Source organism: Silurus aristotelis (genome assembly GCF_946808225.1).
Source record: "Silurus aristotelis genome assembly, chromosome: 10".
NCBI lineage: Eukaryota > Metazoa > Chordata > Actinopteri > Siluriformes > Siluridae > Silurus > Silurus aristotelis.
In genome coordinates this window covers 26,227,008-26,245,001 of record NC_139583.1, presented here as the reverse complement: position 1 = coordinate 26,245,001, position 17,994 = coordinate 26,227,008, and the positions used below count along the sequence as shown (strand labels likewise).

At 36.3% G+C, this 17,994-nt stretch overlaps 1 protein-coding gene across 3 annotated transcripts in view; it reads left to right on the top strand.

Annotated features, from left to right (window-relative positions):
- shf (Src homology 2 domain containing F) overlaps positions 1-17,709 on the top strand; it is a 155,710-nt gene extending 138,001 nt beyond the window's left edge. For all 3 annotated transcript variants that reach the window (XM_083553045.1, XM_083553043.1, XM_083553044.1), the window contains 3 exons: positions 3,747-3,921; positions 5,624-5,743; positions 14,417-17,709. In XM_083553045.1, coding sequence (XP_083409171.1) covers positions 3,747-3,921; positions 5,624-5,743; positions 14,417-14,603 — 482 coding nt within the window. In that variant the 3' untranslated portion in view covers positions 14,604-17,709. The remainder of the gene's footprint in view (positions 1-3,746; positions 3,922-5,623; positions 5,744-14,416) is intronic.
- The last annotated feature ends 285 nt before the right edge of the window (positions 17,710-17,994 follow it).

The window sequence follows — 17,994 nt, the reverse complement described above, 5'->3', positions numbered from 1 at the left end:
GAATTCCAACCACCTGCTATTGATATCAAATAACTATATATGCAATATGGAATAAGGTTTGTGAAAATCTGACTATACGATTTTCGAACAGCACATTCCACATTTAAATTCTATGCTCTCATCTCTTCTGTTTAACAGTCTTTTGGAGTGTGGATGTGCAGATGTGTGCTCATTCACCCACAAGGGTGTTAGTAAAGTGTCAGGTGCTGATGTAGGTGAGGTGAGGAGGTCTGGGGTGTGGTCAGCGTTCACGTTTCATCCCAAAGTTGTTTAATAAGTTTTATAGCTCTATAGCAGGAGAGCTTCCACTCCAACCCATGTGAAGCATATCTTTATGGAGTTGACAGTTCATGCTGGAACAGGTTTGTGGTTAATAGTTGAAGTGAAGGGAAAATGTAATGGTACCGCATCGAATGACGTCGTTTACAATTTAATGCCCCTAAGTTTGTGGGAACTGTTTGGAAAAGGAGTACGTATCGATGGAAACGTCAGGTGTATTAATATAGATATTGTCCGGATAGGATAGGATAGGATGGGATAAGATAGAATAGAATAGAATAGAATAGAATAGAATAGAATAGAATAGAATAGAATAGAATAGAATAGAATAGGATGGGATGGGATAGAATAGAATGGGATAGAATAGAATGGGATAGAATAGAATAGAATAGAATAGAATAGAATAGAATAGAATAGAATAGAATAGAATAGAATGGGATAGAATAGAATGGGATAGAATAGAATAGAATAGAATAGAATAGAATAGAATAGAATAGAATAGAATGGGATAGAATAGAATAGAATAGAATGGGATAGAATAGAATGGGATAGAATAGAATGGGATAGAATAGAATAGAATAGAATAGAATAGAATAGAATAGAATAGAATAGAATAGAATAGGATCAATGGGATAGAATAGAATAGAATAGGATAGGATAGGATAGGATAGGATAGGATAGGATAGGATGGGATAGGATGGGATGGGATGGGAAGGGATGGGAAGGACAGGACAGGACATTATAGGATGGGGATAGATAGATAGATAGATAGATAGATAGATAGATAGATAGATAGATAGATAGATAGATAGATAGATAGATAGATAGATAGATAGATAGATAGATAGATAGATAGATAGATAGATAGATAGATAGATAGATAGATAGATAGATAGATAGATAGATAGATAGATAGATTCTTTAAACATCAAGCTTTCTTCTCTGCCACAGAGTAGATTGTGTGTGTGTTTGAGAGAGAGAGAGAGAGAGAGAGAGAGAGAGAGAGAGAGAGAGAGAGAGAGAGAGAGAGTTAGGAGTCGCCAGATATCAGACAGCTGGTATTAGTTCTCAGGCTGGATGGGAGATAAGAGTGCATTTACAAGCAGGAGTGTGTTTACAGGTTATTCTGCCACACTACGTTCCCATGTCTATCTTTCAGCTAGCGCCAGGCCGGATCTACAGCCTGCACTATCACACACCTGCTCACTGTACACACACCCACGGGGCCCGTGGGACGCTTTTAACCTTGACGACATGCTTAATGATTAAACAGAGGCCGTTTTTTTTCCTGCTCTTGCTTTCTCTCTCTCTCCCTCTCTCTCTCTCTCTCTCTCTCTCTCTCTCTCTCTCTCTCTCTCTCTCTCTCTCTCTCTGTGTTTACACAGTGGTGTCCGATTGATTCCTCTTCTTTTTCTTTGTGCCGAGCAGCTGCTCTTCAAAGCACAGCAGAACAGAAAGGCATCGGGTGTGTTTGTACGCGAGGGGGTGTGTGAGAGGGATAGACAGAGAAAAACAGAATACATGGCAGAGCTGTCTGTGTCATTTTAAAGTTCAGTGAGAAAAAGTGGAAACGTGCCGTGCACCACTTTGCTGTGCGATGCCCCCTGCTGGAGTGGCATCACATTAAAGGATGTGGCATGCTGCTCTAGAGGAGCTACAACTAAACTAGTATTGCAAACTATATTTTGAAGATGATGTTATTACAGTAAATCAGAGTAGCAACACACGTTGTGGGTTTTTATTACTGTAATGTTGGTGTTTATAGAAGCAGGTCAGAAATGATGTCATGTCCTTAGTGTTATTGATGATATATTACATACTGTAGTTTCAAATAGAGTTTCTGGATGTGTTACAATTAAACAGTCGAATCATTTTTTTACATTTTTAAAGCCAAGAAATGGAGTTTTATCTCCAGTTAGGGTCCTTTTCATACTTTCTACGATTAAACTGCTACTCATGAGAGGTGAGTTTGGTCATGTGGAAAATTACAAACTACCCTTTTAATATACTCTATATATTAAATATTCTCTATATATATTAATGCTTATGAATTCACAGCCTTTTTTGTCTGTAAATGTAACTGTATATTCCACGCTTATTGACTAAAAACAGTTTTAGCTATGACCTGATGAACATTTCTTTTTCTCTGCATTTTTGCATGTTCAAATTTTTACATTATTACAGATTCTGAATACGCACCTGAACCAGATTAATCTTAATCTTAATTAAAAACAATGCCAGCTGTTTTATTTCTTGTGTCTTCATTATATTAGAGAGCAGTGCGAATATGCAATGACATTGCTGAGCGAATGTTATCGTTATGGTTGAGACACAAGAAACAGATCTGGTGTTTTTGCACCCTTTACTTTTCAGGGATAAATCAGTTTTACAACTGCATAATCTGTAGCTAAATAGTAGTATATTAGAGACAGTTTCGAAGTGTAACTAAGGAGTTGTTTTTACGTAGCTTTGTGGGGCGAAAAAAAATAAAAACAATATGTGGAAGCACAAAGAGCGATGTACAAAAGTGCTTTTAGTCGCTAGCAATGAATAAATCTACACTGGTACGCTAGATTACAAACTTAATATAAATTTGACTATAACTCTTACATTTTTACAAAGCAAACTTGAAAAGTTCTCATTTAAGTGTACTAAAATGAAATCATGATGTGGTCTGTAAAATGTAATAAGGGATAAGCTCAAAATTCTAAGGTTGGAGTTGATTGAATTATTTATAGCGGTCTGCTAGATGTATACTATTAACATTGTAAATAATCATAGGAAAATTTATGCAATTTCCACTGAAAATTATTAAAATAACATTAGTAATAGTAGAAATAAGTGCTACCTTTTATAGAACCAGATTTACACTTCTTTTTCTTTTTTTAGTTCTTCATCAACTGTCACCTAGATGTCCCTGAGTTTTGATAGTGGCGAGTTATTAGGACGAATAAACGATCCTGAGTAGTTTATTCATTTTCTTAAGATAGAAGTAATGAAATGTAATTAAACTAAATAATAGAGAAGTTTGGTTGATATCTCTAGTGGGTAAATATTACTTTTTCTTTCATAACTCCAGTGTGGTGCAGAGTTATTATGTGATCAGCTGTGTTTTGTACAATATTTACCCACATATCAGATATTTACATGTACATATTAGGTTACTTTCCATAAGCATTTGTGTAAAGGAATCACTTGTTTATCAGCAAAAAACATAAATTGCACATTAATTCTGACAGAAAATGTGTTGGAAAATATCTCCAACACAAGACTTATTTCCTTCTCTTTCAGTACTGTGGCTCCACCCATAAATCTTAAACAAAATAACCTTGTTACTGACCAGGTTACAAAATTAAACAAAGCCTAATTATATCCGTCTCCTGTGAATGCTTTTCCCACTGAGACGGAGAGTTACTGGTATCAGTGCTGTCATGATGACCTTCCGTGTGTTTGTGTTTGCTCTGCAGTCCAGTTCGAGGGGGTGGAGAAAGGCAGGATGTCTCCGACAAAAGATGGGAAATCGAGGCCACCCCAGCGCCACTCCAGCGGCTGCCTGGTCAACGTGAAGATGAGTTCGGTGGAGCAGTGTATGCCGACGCTGGGCGAGCGAATCGACCCCAACATGCCACTGGAGAGCCAGTTGTGAGTTTGCGAGAGGCGAAATTCACGCAGTGTTCTGAGAAAGTTCTCAAAACATTAAATTCATGCATCGTTTTAAATGAACCAGTCATTACATTGTATATTCAATGCATAGTTCTGTTACCTTACATAACCATTACAATCCCTGTAATGAAAAATGCACACCAGGAAATGCCCACAAGCTGAATAGTTTGCATATTTAGTAATTTCAGGAACTGTTCAGTTCTGGAACTACCCTGAATTTAGTTCTGAGCTCTATAGATAATGTGCTTATTGATATTACACAAGTTTAGTAATCAAAGATCCCTTTCAGTACTAAAGATTCCATTCAGTAGAAGAGAAAAAAAAGGCATGGAAATGTGTCTGGAAAGGGTCCTGATATGTCTATAGAGATTTGTATTCACCCATCATACAGATTATCATGTCAAATCATCTGCTGTGCTTCATTATGAAGTGTGAAATTTATCATGAAGCAGATCAGATTAAAGGCTGAAGGTCTACAAAAGTTTAAATGCTAACATCTATTACTGTATCACAACAAGGTGACCCACAAAAAAAAACCCTGATTATCAGCCATCAGGACCATTTATGACCACATTCTTTCTATCAGTATTTACTGTACTGGCTGTTTTATGCATCAGTAAAAAGTACGAAGAGAATGGGTGATGGTAATGTTGGATTTTTTCCCAAGTATTTATGTACCTACTATAGTTTACAAGAAACTGTAAGAAAAATGGGTTCCTCTTATGGTTTCTGCTCAACATTGGTTCTGCCACTGTTGACTCAAGCCTTGTGGTCGAAGTCGAAATTTCTACAAATCTGCTTTGGTGCGATATGAATACATTTTAATTTGAACAACCGATACAGACCTAATTACAGAAGTCCTAAGAGGCCATGCATTATAATATTTTTCAACAGAAGTTGTTTTCCTATTACAACATATTTGTTTTTGTCCTGATCACGACATAACAAACATTGTTTTCTCATGATCAGTATTTTTCTATCCATTCGACATGTTCTAGAGGCAGCATCATCGTGGCATCAGGGATGATTGCATTTACTTGTACTTTGATCAGGGAAACTGGAACAGCTCTGTGTCTGTCAGTGATGGACAACCTACACAAGTGTCTGACAAAAAAAAAAAGTACTGATCGTGAAGAAACCGGTGTGTCCAGATCACGAGAAAAGCTGTGATAAAGAAACAACAACGTACGTTATGTCGAGATTATGGAAGAAAAAAATTGTATGTGGAGATCATGAAAAAAACAACTTTTGGTATGACGACAAAATTGACGTTATCACCAGAAAACAACATTATAATGCATGGCCTCTCAAGACTTCCATAACTGGTCGCTCATTTTAGAGAAACTACAATTACAACACAATGAATTTAATAAAGTGAGACTGAACATCTTTGGGTTCAGTATAATAATGCGTTAGGGATCCTGTTTATAATCTGTTGACAACATTTAATCCAGTTTACCTATTGATATAAATGTTCTAAATGTATTCATTACTCTCTCTCTCTCTCTCTCTCCCTCTCTCTCTCTCTCTCCCTCTCTCTCTCTCTCTCTCCCTCTCTCTCCCTCTCTCCCTCTCTCTCTCTCTCTCTCTCTCTCTCTCTATATATATATATATATATATATATATATATATATATCTCCTTTCTTTCTCCCACACTTTTTCTTTGTTGCTCATCTCTCAGCTGGTATCACGGAGCAATCAGTCGCACCGATGCTGAGTCATTGCTGAGGTTGTGTAAAGAGGCCAGTTACCTAGTGAGAAACAGCGAGACCAGCAAGAACGACTTCTCCCTCTCTCTGAAGTAAGAGCACAATCACGAAATACTACACTTTCCTCGCTTCTTTCACACTCTTCAGTATCTGTCTCTCCGAAATCCTTTGCATTATGTACCAGAAGCCAATTTTAAGTAAATGCCAGATGCTGGAGATTCCTACTGTACCATAGTATATTGTATGATTTAACTTTTAATTAACAAAGTAGTTTATATTTGTTTTATATAAAGAAGGGACATTTTTATTAAAACCAATGTGTTCTGTTTATTCTATTATTAGAAATGCACGTTCCTGTTTGTAAACTGGAGGCAAAACAATTCCTTACAACACCTTTAGCCTCATGACTTGAACATAAAGCTGAGAATGATTTATAATGTTTGAAATAAAGGACTTTTTCTTTTGAAATAGTTCAGCTGTAATTATTTAAGGTTCTAGCTCGCTCCATAGTTTTCTGCACCCTCAGCATTTTTTGTCTTCTGAGAATGTCTCTCTACTTTTTACACAGCTTTTAATGAATGTCCCTTTTATCTCTTTTCTACATGGACTTTATTATTTTTGCTGACATGCTTCTTTTTTTCTTTTTTCTTTTTTTAAATCTGGGATATTTTTTTTGGTTCCCGTCACCGCTTTCTCTGACTTTATGCCCCTGATTGCACCAGACCCTGTCTCTTGTTAAGGAAGTTGACAGCCCCCTGGATAGTTAGGTCACCTCTATGACCATAAAGAGATGTTCACCTTTAAGAGAGTCACCTTTAATTCACTCACCAGGCATAGATGAAGGAGGAAGGGGGGAGATTGAGAGAGGGATTTGAGGGAAGCTTTAAGGGCTGTCAAAGTAATGCACAGCAGATCTTAATAATAACAATCCAAACAGTCCCTTTATTCTGAATTTCTGAGAAGATTCTATTTTGTTGTACGTTAAAACTCTAGGTGATATAAACCCCAATAATTTGATACATTAAAAAAAAAAAAAAGGATTAAAGCAAAAAAACAAAAAAAAGAATGAATAAATAAATAGAGATGCATTGATCTGGTTGGATGGTGGTGGGTGGGTTTGGTTGGTTGATTTTGATTGGTGTTTTATACTTTCTTGGATTGTATGAAATGGAAAATAATATCAGTAAAATACAAGTAAAAGTAAAACTACAGCATTTTAAAACTCATCTGAATCCACCACATCTGTATTATTGATTATACTTTTGATCATATTTTTTCTGTTCAAAGTAAGGGGTAAAAAAAACCTGTGGCAACAGTGGGGGATCAGAAAACCAGTCAGTGTCTTGTGTGACCACCATTTGCCTCACGCATTTTGCCCTGTAGAGTAAAAACCGGGATTCATCCATGAAGAGAGAACAGCTCTACAATGTTTACTCCGGGAATACATTTTTAATTTATTTTTATTGAATTTATCAATTAAAAAAAACAACAACTAAATTCGATAATTTCCCTTAGGCATCTACAAGAATAAGTTTTTTACAAATAATTTATATAAAGCTTTATTTATATTGTTTAATAACTGCCGTGCACAAAGTAATTTTGGAATGCGGTTGGTTATTGACAGCATTTAATAACTAACCTTCATTTGCTACAATTATTTTTCATTTTTAAGTAAAAGGATTTCAACAAATGTATATTTCATATAAACATTATTGACCGTATTTAATAGGTACAAGCTTATTTGAGGTAAACCGAATTGAACGTATCATAATTCACATGATTCTGTTTACACTACAGATGTGTAAAATTAAAGTGTAGCAAAACAACACCAAAATATTTCTTCACCTATTACATTTTAATGGCATTAATATTAGTCAGCTATTAAACGTTTAAACTTCTCAAAATCTTTAGCAAGATCAGTATTATTGTGTTGTTTTGTACCAGACAATACATTTGTAAACTGTTATTTATTCAGATGCCTTATATGATTCAAGAAGTGATCACACAGCAAAATTGTATTTTTATATATATATATATATATATATATATATATATATATATATATATATATATATATATATATATATATATATATATATCCCATACATTTCACGAGCCAAGACTAGCGATCAGATCTGCTATTTTTGTTGGGCTGAAATAAAAGACCAGGATGAACACAAAGGTTTGAGGCATAGTGACAGTGACCTGGTGCTGACCTGACCCTGTTTAATGTCATATTTATTTTTTCTATAGCTTTACAGACACAACATAATAATGAAAATGAGCAGGAAGATAAAGTTTGTTTGAGTCAGAGGGGTGCAAAGTTTGTTTTGAAGCGTTTTCTCCGCTCTTATCATGTTATGGTCTCGGTAACCTTTACAGCAGCTAGACAGACACAACAACAGTAAGGAAGGAGGAGGGGAGAGAGTTTGAAAACGAAACTCTGGGTTTCGTAAAGATTTGCAAGTGTAGTGGAATGTGCTCTCGTCTCCTCTAATGATGAAAGTTCAGATTAACGATATCCAGCCGATGAAGCGAGTCAGTGAAGGGATGAGGATTAATGAATGTTGGCGATGGAAACGTTTTTTTGTCTCATAATTTGTATGCAGATCATCTGCATTATCACTTTGGATGAAATACCCTCAATGACAATATCTCACGTGGACAAGAGACCTCCAGGTGCTTTATTTATGTCACTTTGAAAGCCATCAACATGTGCTGTGCATAAAGATGAAGGCTTTTAGTGTTACACAGAGACTCCTATTTAATCTCCTTTTCTAAAGGAAGAGGTGTATTTTTTTTTTCCAAAGGACATTTAATTTTATCTATTTGTGTGTATGGATATAAGATCAATATCTTTGGAAACTCAAGTATATAAGATATAAAAGTGAATGTCCTGTGTAGAGTATTGGTGTAAAAGCTAAGGGAGGGAATATAAATAGAGTTTAATATGTGTACCGTAATTTCCGGACTATAAAGCGCACCCATATTTAAGCCGCACCCACTGAATTTGACAAAGATTTTTATTTTCAACATAGATAAGCCTACATAAATAATGTGTATATTGAAACTAATGAACTTTACACAGGCTTTTTTAACGAAAGACCGTGTCTGTTACACGGTGTAACGGGTAAAATATGTTGCGCTTCTATTAGGAGCATAGCGGTATTTTGGGAATAGCCTGCCGACGCATTTTTCCACTATTACTGCTTGTGTGCAAGACTGAGGATTATGTCCTTATTATTTTCTGATGCTCATTTCTAAGTTTCTTTGACTAACCCGTAACGCTGTTGCCAAAAAAAAAAAAAAAAAAAAGCACGAGTTTTGGAAACCTGTCTGTGCTTATATGATTTCTGTTGTAACTGGAGTTAGCGAGCTCTCCCTTCACCCAGACTCAACGCGTTACAACGGCTTGTATTTAAACAGTAGCCGACCAAGAAAGTCATTGTTCACTGTCTTCCTCCTTCCTTTTACAACTATTTCTCTTGGGAGTTTATCTTTTGACATCGTCGTGCACAGTGGATGTACAGTCGTCTTTCGAGTATCAATGCTTCACGAGCACATTTTCATGAGAAACTACAGATGTTGGGTCTCATAAGTGACAGTTTTTAAGCTTGTGTCCTTTTTCCGATTCGGTAATGTAAAAGAGAGAAACATGCATGTCCTGCTGCCTGGTGCTCATTTGTTTTATGTGGATCGGTTCTTATCTAGCTGATCTTATATAAGACAGATTTTAACATTGGAAAAATTAATCGATCAGAAAAACGAACACATTCCAATTGTGCAAGTTGCACTCCAGTATACACAAACATCTGTTTATTCACCGTCTGGTTAAATGCTTTGTTTCTAGAAGCAATTTTTCACATCTAAAATAAATAGCCTTTGATCAACATTAATCTGGTTATGACTTTATGCTGTAACTAAACATAGAAAGGACCTTTTGTGTGTTAGCAGACATTAAACCACAGTTCTGCTCACTTCTGATTGGTCAGATTCATTTCCTACAGCAGGTTTATGTTGAGGCATTTGAACAAATGTTCATCAAGATGTCAGTTCATCAATTTAAAGTTCATCAAGTTGTTCATCACTTCGTTATTGTTTATATAACAACAACTTCGGACACTCAGTAGAAAAAAAAAAAAGAAAACCTATGTAATTATTAATATGCTGATTATTTTTTTCTCTTTGTATCAGCACTGAACTCAAAATGGTTGTCAGACTGTGATTAGAAAAGATGATTAAAACATGTGACATGCTGATATAGGAAAATAATCAGCTCTAAGCTGGTAAAAGTGACTATTGATTATTTTCCTATATCAGCATGCCCGATCATGTTACAATCCTTGCTTATGTTCAATGGCGATTGTAAGTCATCTGTTTTACTAGGCACAAGTCAACACAATATAACCTGCTGAAGACCCTTTATCTAAATCTTGCATGTGAAATGAATCCTGGATCAGAAATTAGCGAACCCAATTAAAGGACACAATGATAACGCCAGCGGTTTCATCGAGAACGATTGCATGCGTATCTTCCTATCTCGGCCGTCCTGATAAACTGCGCTTTTGTTTGCGATGAGATACGTTGGCGCACGGCCATTTGCAGGCTTCAGGGGGATTAGATTTAATCAGGTACACGTCTGCCTCTCAGAAAAAAAAAATAATCTCCATAATGATGTATTGTGAGGGTTTCTAGTTCTAGTCCACGTCCTGTCTTTCTGCCATGATGGTGAGATTAATCAGTGCAAGTGCATTTAGTCGTATAGTGGTTTTTCCTCCACTGGACAAGTTTAAGAGCCTCATAGAGAGCTGGGGGTTGTGGAAATGGACTCTCGTTTCCCCTTAACAATGATGAAGCCTCCGTTAATGATGGCCGGTAATGAAGCGAACCAGAGGGAGGGATTGGAATAACCGGGTGGAGGTGATGGAGGAGTTTATTTATATTTCATGGTAGGTCTGACTTCAGAGTATTGTAACAGCAGATCGTGTACATCCTCTCAGTAGGAGCAGGACCCTACATAAAGAGGCATTACTTGTACATGGACCTTTAAGTGTAAATGCTTCATATCTGAGCCTGCTGAAATATTAATGTCACCTCGAAGCCATCAACACGTGAGGAGAATTATGATGAGACCTTGTGCTGGGGTTCACGATTTATTTTATGTTAGAGCAGTAGGTGTAGCATTAACACAGAATAAAAATCGACTGCCGAAAATAGTCTAAAATATATATATTTTACATTTATTTAAAATAAAAGACACAATCATGTTTGGGAGGTTTAGAAACATTAATAAACATCAATAACAGAATGTTATTTTTACAAACGGATGCTTTCATAGTAAACTAATCAACAATGGGGTTTGTCGAATTGAAGACGAGGTCGTGCACAACACATTTTTGGTGTAACTGTTTCAAGATTTCATGAGTACTAATGTTAAAGGTATCTTTACATTTGAAATGGATTAGTTGTAAAACAAAATTGTGCTTTTTCTATCTTACGATGACGATGATAGCGATACGAACCTTTTAAAAATATTTTGAAATATATCGTATTTTGTACAATATTTTGGGACGATGTCAGAATATTCCGTTTTCTCCGTATATTTTTTCTGTGTTTTTGGTGTTTAAAAGCCTGATTTTAGCTCTTGCTTGTCTCCTATTAATCAGCGTCACCAGATGCTGAAACAGGGCGCGTCTGGCTCCACCCTTCACTCGCGAACCCGACGCATATCCACATGCCTGTTGCCACATACATATGTACTGTAAATTTTACATTATGGTACTGTAAATTGCTCTGTTTTGGCAGATTACATGGGGTCATCTGAACGCATCTATATTGTAATTAATACCTGTACAGCATATTTCAGTGGCCTTCTCTGCTGGCCTGAACACTATCAGAATCAGTGTAAATATACAGTATATTTTTTTCAGAAATTTTTATCAATTATTCCCAATAGTCTACTCTCTTTATTTCATAGCTTTTTTCCCATGAGGACTTCAGGATCAGCAGTGCAGGCGTCTTTAGCTCTACGTTGCTTAAAGCTGTTGCTTGCTTTAACCAATCAGATTTCGAGTTGGCTGCCCTGGGGCCACCCAGCAGGCGTACAATAACTGCAGGATAGAAAATTCCCAAAGTATTAAATTCATTTGATTTATTTTGATGATGTTGCATGACATTAGTTTTGCATTTGTAACATTTTTGTATATTGTAACAGTATATTAATTTAATTTTATTTATTATTTTTTTTTTTTTACATTTTTTTTTTTTGAATGGAAGTGTATTTATAATGTTTTTAGTTCATTTAAGTTGCAATATTTTAAGATGGTATTATTTCTCAATACTGAGAAATGCCTTGAAATTCTTCTCCATGATATACAGATTAGCATAGAGATTAGGTTGAAATGATCGCCTTCATGAATAATATAACTAAGTAAATGTGTGCTAACTTGATGGAGTGGGAAAAAAATCTTGCTAGTGAACCTTTGGGGGTTTTCTTTAGAAGACATCTGAACCCCACTGTATAACGTAGACAAAATTCAGGGTTTTTTTAGGAATTGCATTTGTGTGAAGCACCTTAATCTTGGCACAGGCACATAATTAAGGCCTGCTATATTTGAAATTGCGCACAGCCTTTCTTTCCAACCAGCAGCGTCATTCTGCCATGCTTCCTCCTTTCAGCCTTTCTGTAGTTGTCACCTGGCATACTTCTGAGACTCTGCAGCCCTGTGCAGCCTCCTTTGCAAATGCAATTAAGAAATTCGTGAGGGATGTTCTGACCTCTAATTCAGCACTGATAGTACATGAGGGGATTGTAGTAGTGTTGCTCTCTCTTTGTCTCAGACACGCATGCATGCATAAATAAATGCTCTTTTATTATTTAACCGTGTCTGGTGGGTAAAGGTTAAAATCCCTTTATCCATCAGCACCTTCTCACAATAGTTATCTTCATGTGTATACACTGCTACCTTTTTTTCCCTTCCTTTTAAAGCCACACACTGATAAATAGACTGCTCAGGACCTTTTCTTACCGCAGGTGTTTTTCTGCTATCTTAGTGATCAAATGATGGTGTCATAAACGCCTCGCTCACAGCGTTAGCCCCAACCAGCAAATGGCTTTCCCTCAGTGACATTTTTCATTCACTTAAACCTTCTGAGCAGTCCCAGTGACCACACAACACCATAATCACATCTGTCTTATAGATAGAGAACTACAGTGTGGGATAAAATGTGCACGTTCGGCAGCCAAAGGTCTTGTGTCCTTTTATTCATAGGTCATTTTGTGTGGATTTCAGCCCGTTTTTACTCAGGGTTTGAGTTGAGTTGTGTGTCCGAGTCCCTCATCTTTAATCCCTTCACATTTTTACCTGTCTAAAGTCTACTAATCCACAAGTCCACCTCTATTTCTGTTTTGCAGCCCAGTCTCCCAGTCTCTCTCCACAGCATCTACAAACTCGGCTTGTTTTTTTTTTTAAGAAAGAAAGATGGTTATACCCATCACAAGTCTTTTACAGCATAGTCGAATTCTTTCTTTGCATATCCCAGTGGCGTTAGGGAGCACACAGAGGATTAAGGGCTTTGTTCAAGGGAACCGAATGTGCCAGCTTGGAGATACTGAGGCTTGAAACCTCAACCTTCTGATCAGTAACCCAGCGCCATAAACAACTGCTCTCCTACAAATACAAATACATTGATTTATAATGACGGTCTGTGGGCAGTTGTTAAATTCTGTCAATTAATATTTTAAATGTATGTCTAAAATTTAATGTGTTTATACAGTTTAAATTCAAACATTTCAACTATGAGACAGAAGACAAAGTCTTCAAAGCTGTTTTGATGTGATTTTTTTACTTAATTCTTCATAAAATAAAGAAAAAATATAAAATATATATATATATATATATATATATATATATATATATATATATATATATATAAAATATATAATATATAATATATAATATATTATATTATAATTAAAGTTTTGTATATTCGTGGAAATGACCTTGTTCTTTGTGTGTTTACTTTGGATTTTTGACTGAAAGTGTTTCGAATTTTACAACTGCGATTAGGCGTTTTAAAAGGGGGTCTTTAGTAAACTGATTTTTCCCCTTTTCTCAAGACAAAAATATTGAGACGCCTGATTTTTCCAGCCATGTGTTTTTTTCCTTAAACTGGTACCACAAAGTTACCGTAAATGCACACAATTGTATAGGATGTCTTTGGATGTGGTTGCATTTAATTATCTTTTCACTTGAACTATGAGCCCCAAACCTGTTCCAGCGTGGCAGCACCCCTGTGCACAAAGCCAACTTTATATTTGCATGGGTTTTATTAGAAGATCTTGAGTGGCCTGCTAAAGAGCTCTGACCCCAACCCTATTGAACACCTGTTGGTGTGAATTGGAACGTCGAAGGCCTCCAAATCTCCACAAGCACACTCTAAAATGTGGTGGAACATCTTCCCAGAAGAGTGGAGGGTATTAGGGTTACCAGATTACCTTCTGTATTGTTCCTTTTGAACAATTTACAAACACTCGAAGAATTCTTCCTTACAAATATGCATTTGGTGAGCATGTAATTAGCATTTCACTTTTTATCAGCCAAGTTACCTGAAATCTACCTTTATCTTTCAGCATATGCAACCTATCTGCAAATAAACTGCAATTACCCAAGCACATCTATCTTCCAAGATCTCTTCACACCAGTTATTCTTTATTAACCTTTTTCCTGCTCATTTGTATGACTGTGCTTTTTTTTCCCCTGCAGGAGCAGCCAGGGTTTCATGCATATGAAGCTATCACGAACCAAAGACAACAAATACATCCTGGGCCAGAACAGCTGTCTGTTCGACAGCGTGCCGGAGATCATCCACTTCTACTCCAGCCGCAAGCTACCAATCAAAGGCGCTGAGCACATGTCCCTTCTGTACCCCGTGGCCATCCGGACTCTTTAGCCTCCAGTCGATTTCTGAACAAATGTCGTGTAGATGCCTGTTACAGATGGATTGAACGTCCATCATTTGCATTTACAACAGCAATTTGTATTGTTCGATGACTGATATGGTGTCTGTTATGCCTTTGTGAGTGGCTGCTTTTACACAGTGCTACTGGAACAATCTCTGGAAGACTAGAAGACTTAAAAAAAAAAAAAAAAAAAGAAAAAGCTTCTCCTTCTCACTGATGGTGTCAAATCTCGTCTTTTTAAATTACGTCGAGTCATACCTTGAGCTCAGTGGATTACAGAGACCGCAACGACCACACAAAGCAGACTAATCTGTAAATAATATGTTTTCCAGCAGCTCTAATGTTCACCCTCGTACCTTTCTGCTGACATTTCCTGTTCATTTGGACGTAAACCCCCCCTGAGCTTTTTGGCCTTCACCCACATGATTGTTTGCTTTCATGCATACTGTAATAAAATCTGACGCAAACCATTTGTGGACGTTTTCGAACTGTAGGATGACGTGTAAACTGCTGTTTTGTTAACACTAGTAAACTGATCCAGATACCACAATTCATTTGAATTTTCTGAAGGGATTCTAGCATGTTTTTTTGTGTTCACTGTGGTAAGTTTTGCAAAAATGTCACATTTCTGTTTGTATTTCGACCAAAATTAGACTTTCTCCGGAAGCCGGAATTGGCAAGATGTAACTTTAAATCAATGAATAAATAACTGGTAACAGTGCTTAAGGGTGGTGTACATAAAAATGCCCTTCATGACAATTTACATAAATCTAAAGTACCCATATATTTATAAGAGCATCATATTGATGATATAAAGTCTTGCCTTCATTAGTAATGATGTCAAAGTTTACAATGAACCTACATAAGGAATTATAAAATAATATTCCAATATTATTCCAATAAGCATCATGCGTCTTGAAGAATGTGTTGATGTCAAGATGGCAATAACACCACAAATTCTTTATGACAACAGACTTTAACCAAGAAAAGCATTTATAATGGCTTATATAGTTTGTGTTTAATTATCATTTAATTTAAACATCTTGCATGTCTGTTAAGCTATAGGGAGGTTGGGGTTTCACCACCACCACCTCTTCTTTGGAGGACTTTGAAAATACTTTGAAAACATTTTATAAAGCTGCCCCTAAAACAGAGAGATAGAGGGAGAAGATATCAAGGGCAGATGTGCTCTATGGTTGGAATGAATGACATTCACTGTCTCCCTTGTCAATCAAAGTACCACTAGCCATTCATTGGTGTCTGTAAGCTGATGTATGTGGATGAGGGTTGATAGAGCTTTCCTCAGGTTGTGGTACTCTGCCCTGTTAAGTTAGAAAAGATTCGATTTACATGTTTCGGAGGAAGCATGTTTCAACCTCCACTGTCCCTGGATTGTAGTTTTTGTAAGCATTGGAGAAAAATTATATATATATATATATATATGCAGTATACTTAAAAAGGATTTATGTAGTTGTTTAACCACCACCCTTAAGTAAAGTGTAGTGAAATTACAGTTTTTGAAAACTCGTATATGATCTTTTAATTTGACAAATTGCATACAAAAATGACAAGTGCACATTAAGTGCGTTGGAAAACAGCCACAAAAATGCAGATTGTTCAGATACACATTTGACTACACATTTGACTCGGGACTGAATGCCCTTGTGCGCCCGAGTGAAGCGTAAAAAGGATGTTTTAGATCTTTCATAAAAATGAGCCACTTTACATTCAACCTCCCCTCCAACCCATCCCTTTCCCTCCCTTTCTCTCAGTTTAAGATGCTCTTGACAAGGAAGAATGAGATATGTCTGCATTGTCTACCTCAGAAAATCAATTTAATTCCACCCATCAGCCAATCAATATGGTACAATAAGATTGCAGATATCGATCCTGCTTCCTTTTTCCGCTCGTCCATTTTCACCAAATCGTACCTTGGCTTTACGAAGTGTTCCTCTTGGATATAGCTCAATCACAAGCTGCTTTTGTTTGCACGCTTCTGCTCACCAACTTGTTTTTGCAGTCATTTGTATGTAAATGTTACTCTGTATTAGTCCACGATGCCAGTGATATCCTTTGGGTTCAGGCCTTTTACTGTAGATGCATGGTGAGGGGGGAAAAATCAATCCGATTTTCCTTTTTCTTTCCCCAAAAAACTTTTAACGTATCATCTGAGACTGTAATTTATTATGGAGTCATTATTATAGTCGTCTTTTACTCCTAAGACAACTTGACTGAGACCCTTTTATGTTCTCTCTGTTCAGTGGTATGTGTGCATGTGTGGGGGTGTTTGACTATATGAGTTTGGGTATACATAGGAAAGAGCCTGGCATACTCCAAAAACTCGATGGTGCTCATGCGTATGCTATTGATCAGTTTGTTTTCCAACACAATGCCCTGTTACTGATTTCGGTGTGTTGCGTAAACATGATGCACAGCCTGATTGTGGTACAGACCAAATCCTGGAATATGCAATGGTTTCTCCCGTCTTTGTGCTTTTGTTGCCTGATTGCGAGCCTCTCAGCAGGCAAGTCTGCTTATGAAAAGGCCTTATTTAATCATCTTTATTGCTGGGGAAGAGAAGCCTTGCAGGTCCTGGAAATAACGAGGAGCCGAGATGAAAGTCACTAATTAAACTCGTAAACCTTTAAACACCATATTGCGAACCATCGCGAGTCGCATGCGGTGTGTGTCAAATGCATCTGCTCGCATCTGCTGATGTGAAGATTGAGAAGAATTTTTTTTTTTTTTTTTTTTATGATTACGAAAAAAAATTTAAACGTTAAAAACGATGCAATGGTACAGCCAGACTGGATGCAACCTAAAGTCTTAATTCTTGAGTTTGATGAACAATTTCTAATCCGAATCCATTTTTTTGTTGTCTAATCTGAACTTTAAAATCAAACAGGAAGGATATCGTTCTATTTAGGATAGAAAAATTACTGCTTGGTTTTTGTTTACTGCTTGGTTTTGCGAGACGCTACAGGTGAAAAAAAAGATTAGATTAGATATCGTGAATCTTTTTCCACTTGATCGCTATTTAAATATTTAAATGTATTTTTTGCATTGGAACTGACACAAAAATGTAAAAAAAGAAAATATGCATTAACTTATGCAATTTATTCAGGGTTCGTCTAATTGAATAAATCCAGCAAATAATACAGTTTTTGCATTATGTTTGAATGTTTATTACCCTATTTTTCATAACTTTTGGAATATTTCTTTCTCATTTAATCCAGAAAACAATTTTATTACAGTTATTTATGCAAATGGAATAATATAATATTGCAAATATATAATAGTTTTTTGTTGTTGTTTTTTTTTATCCAAATTCAATTAAAAAATGACAGCATTATAAGCAATTCCTCAGCTTTTTTAAAATGG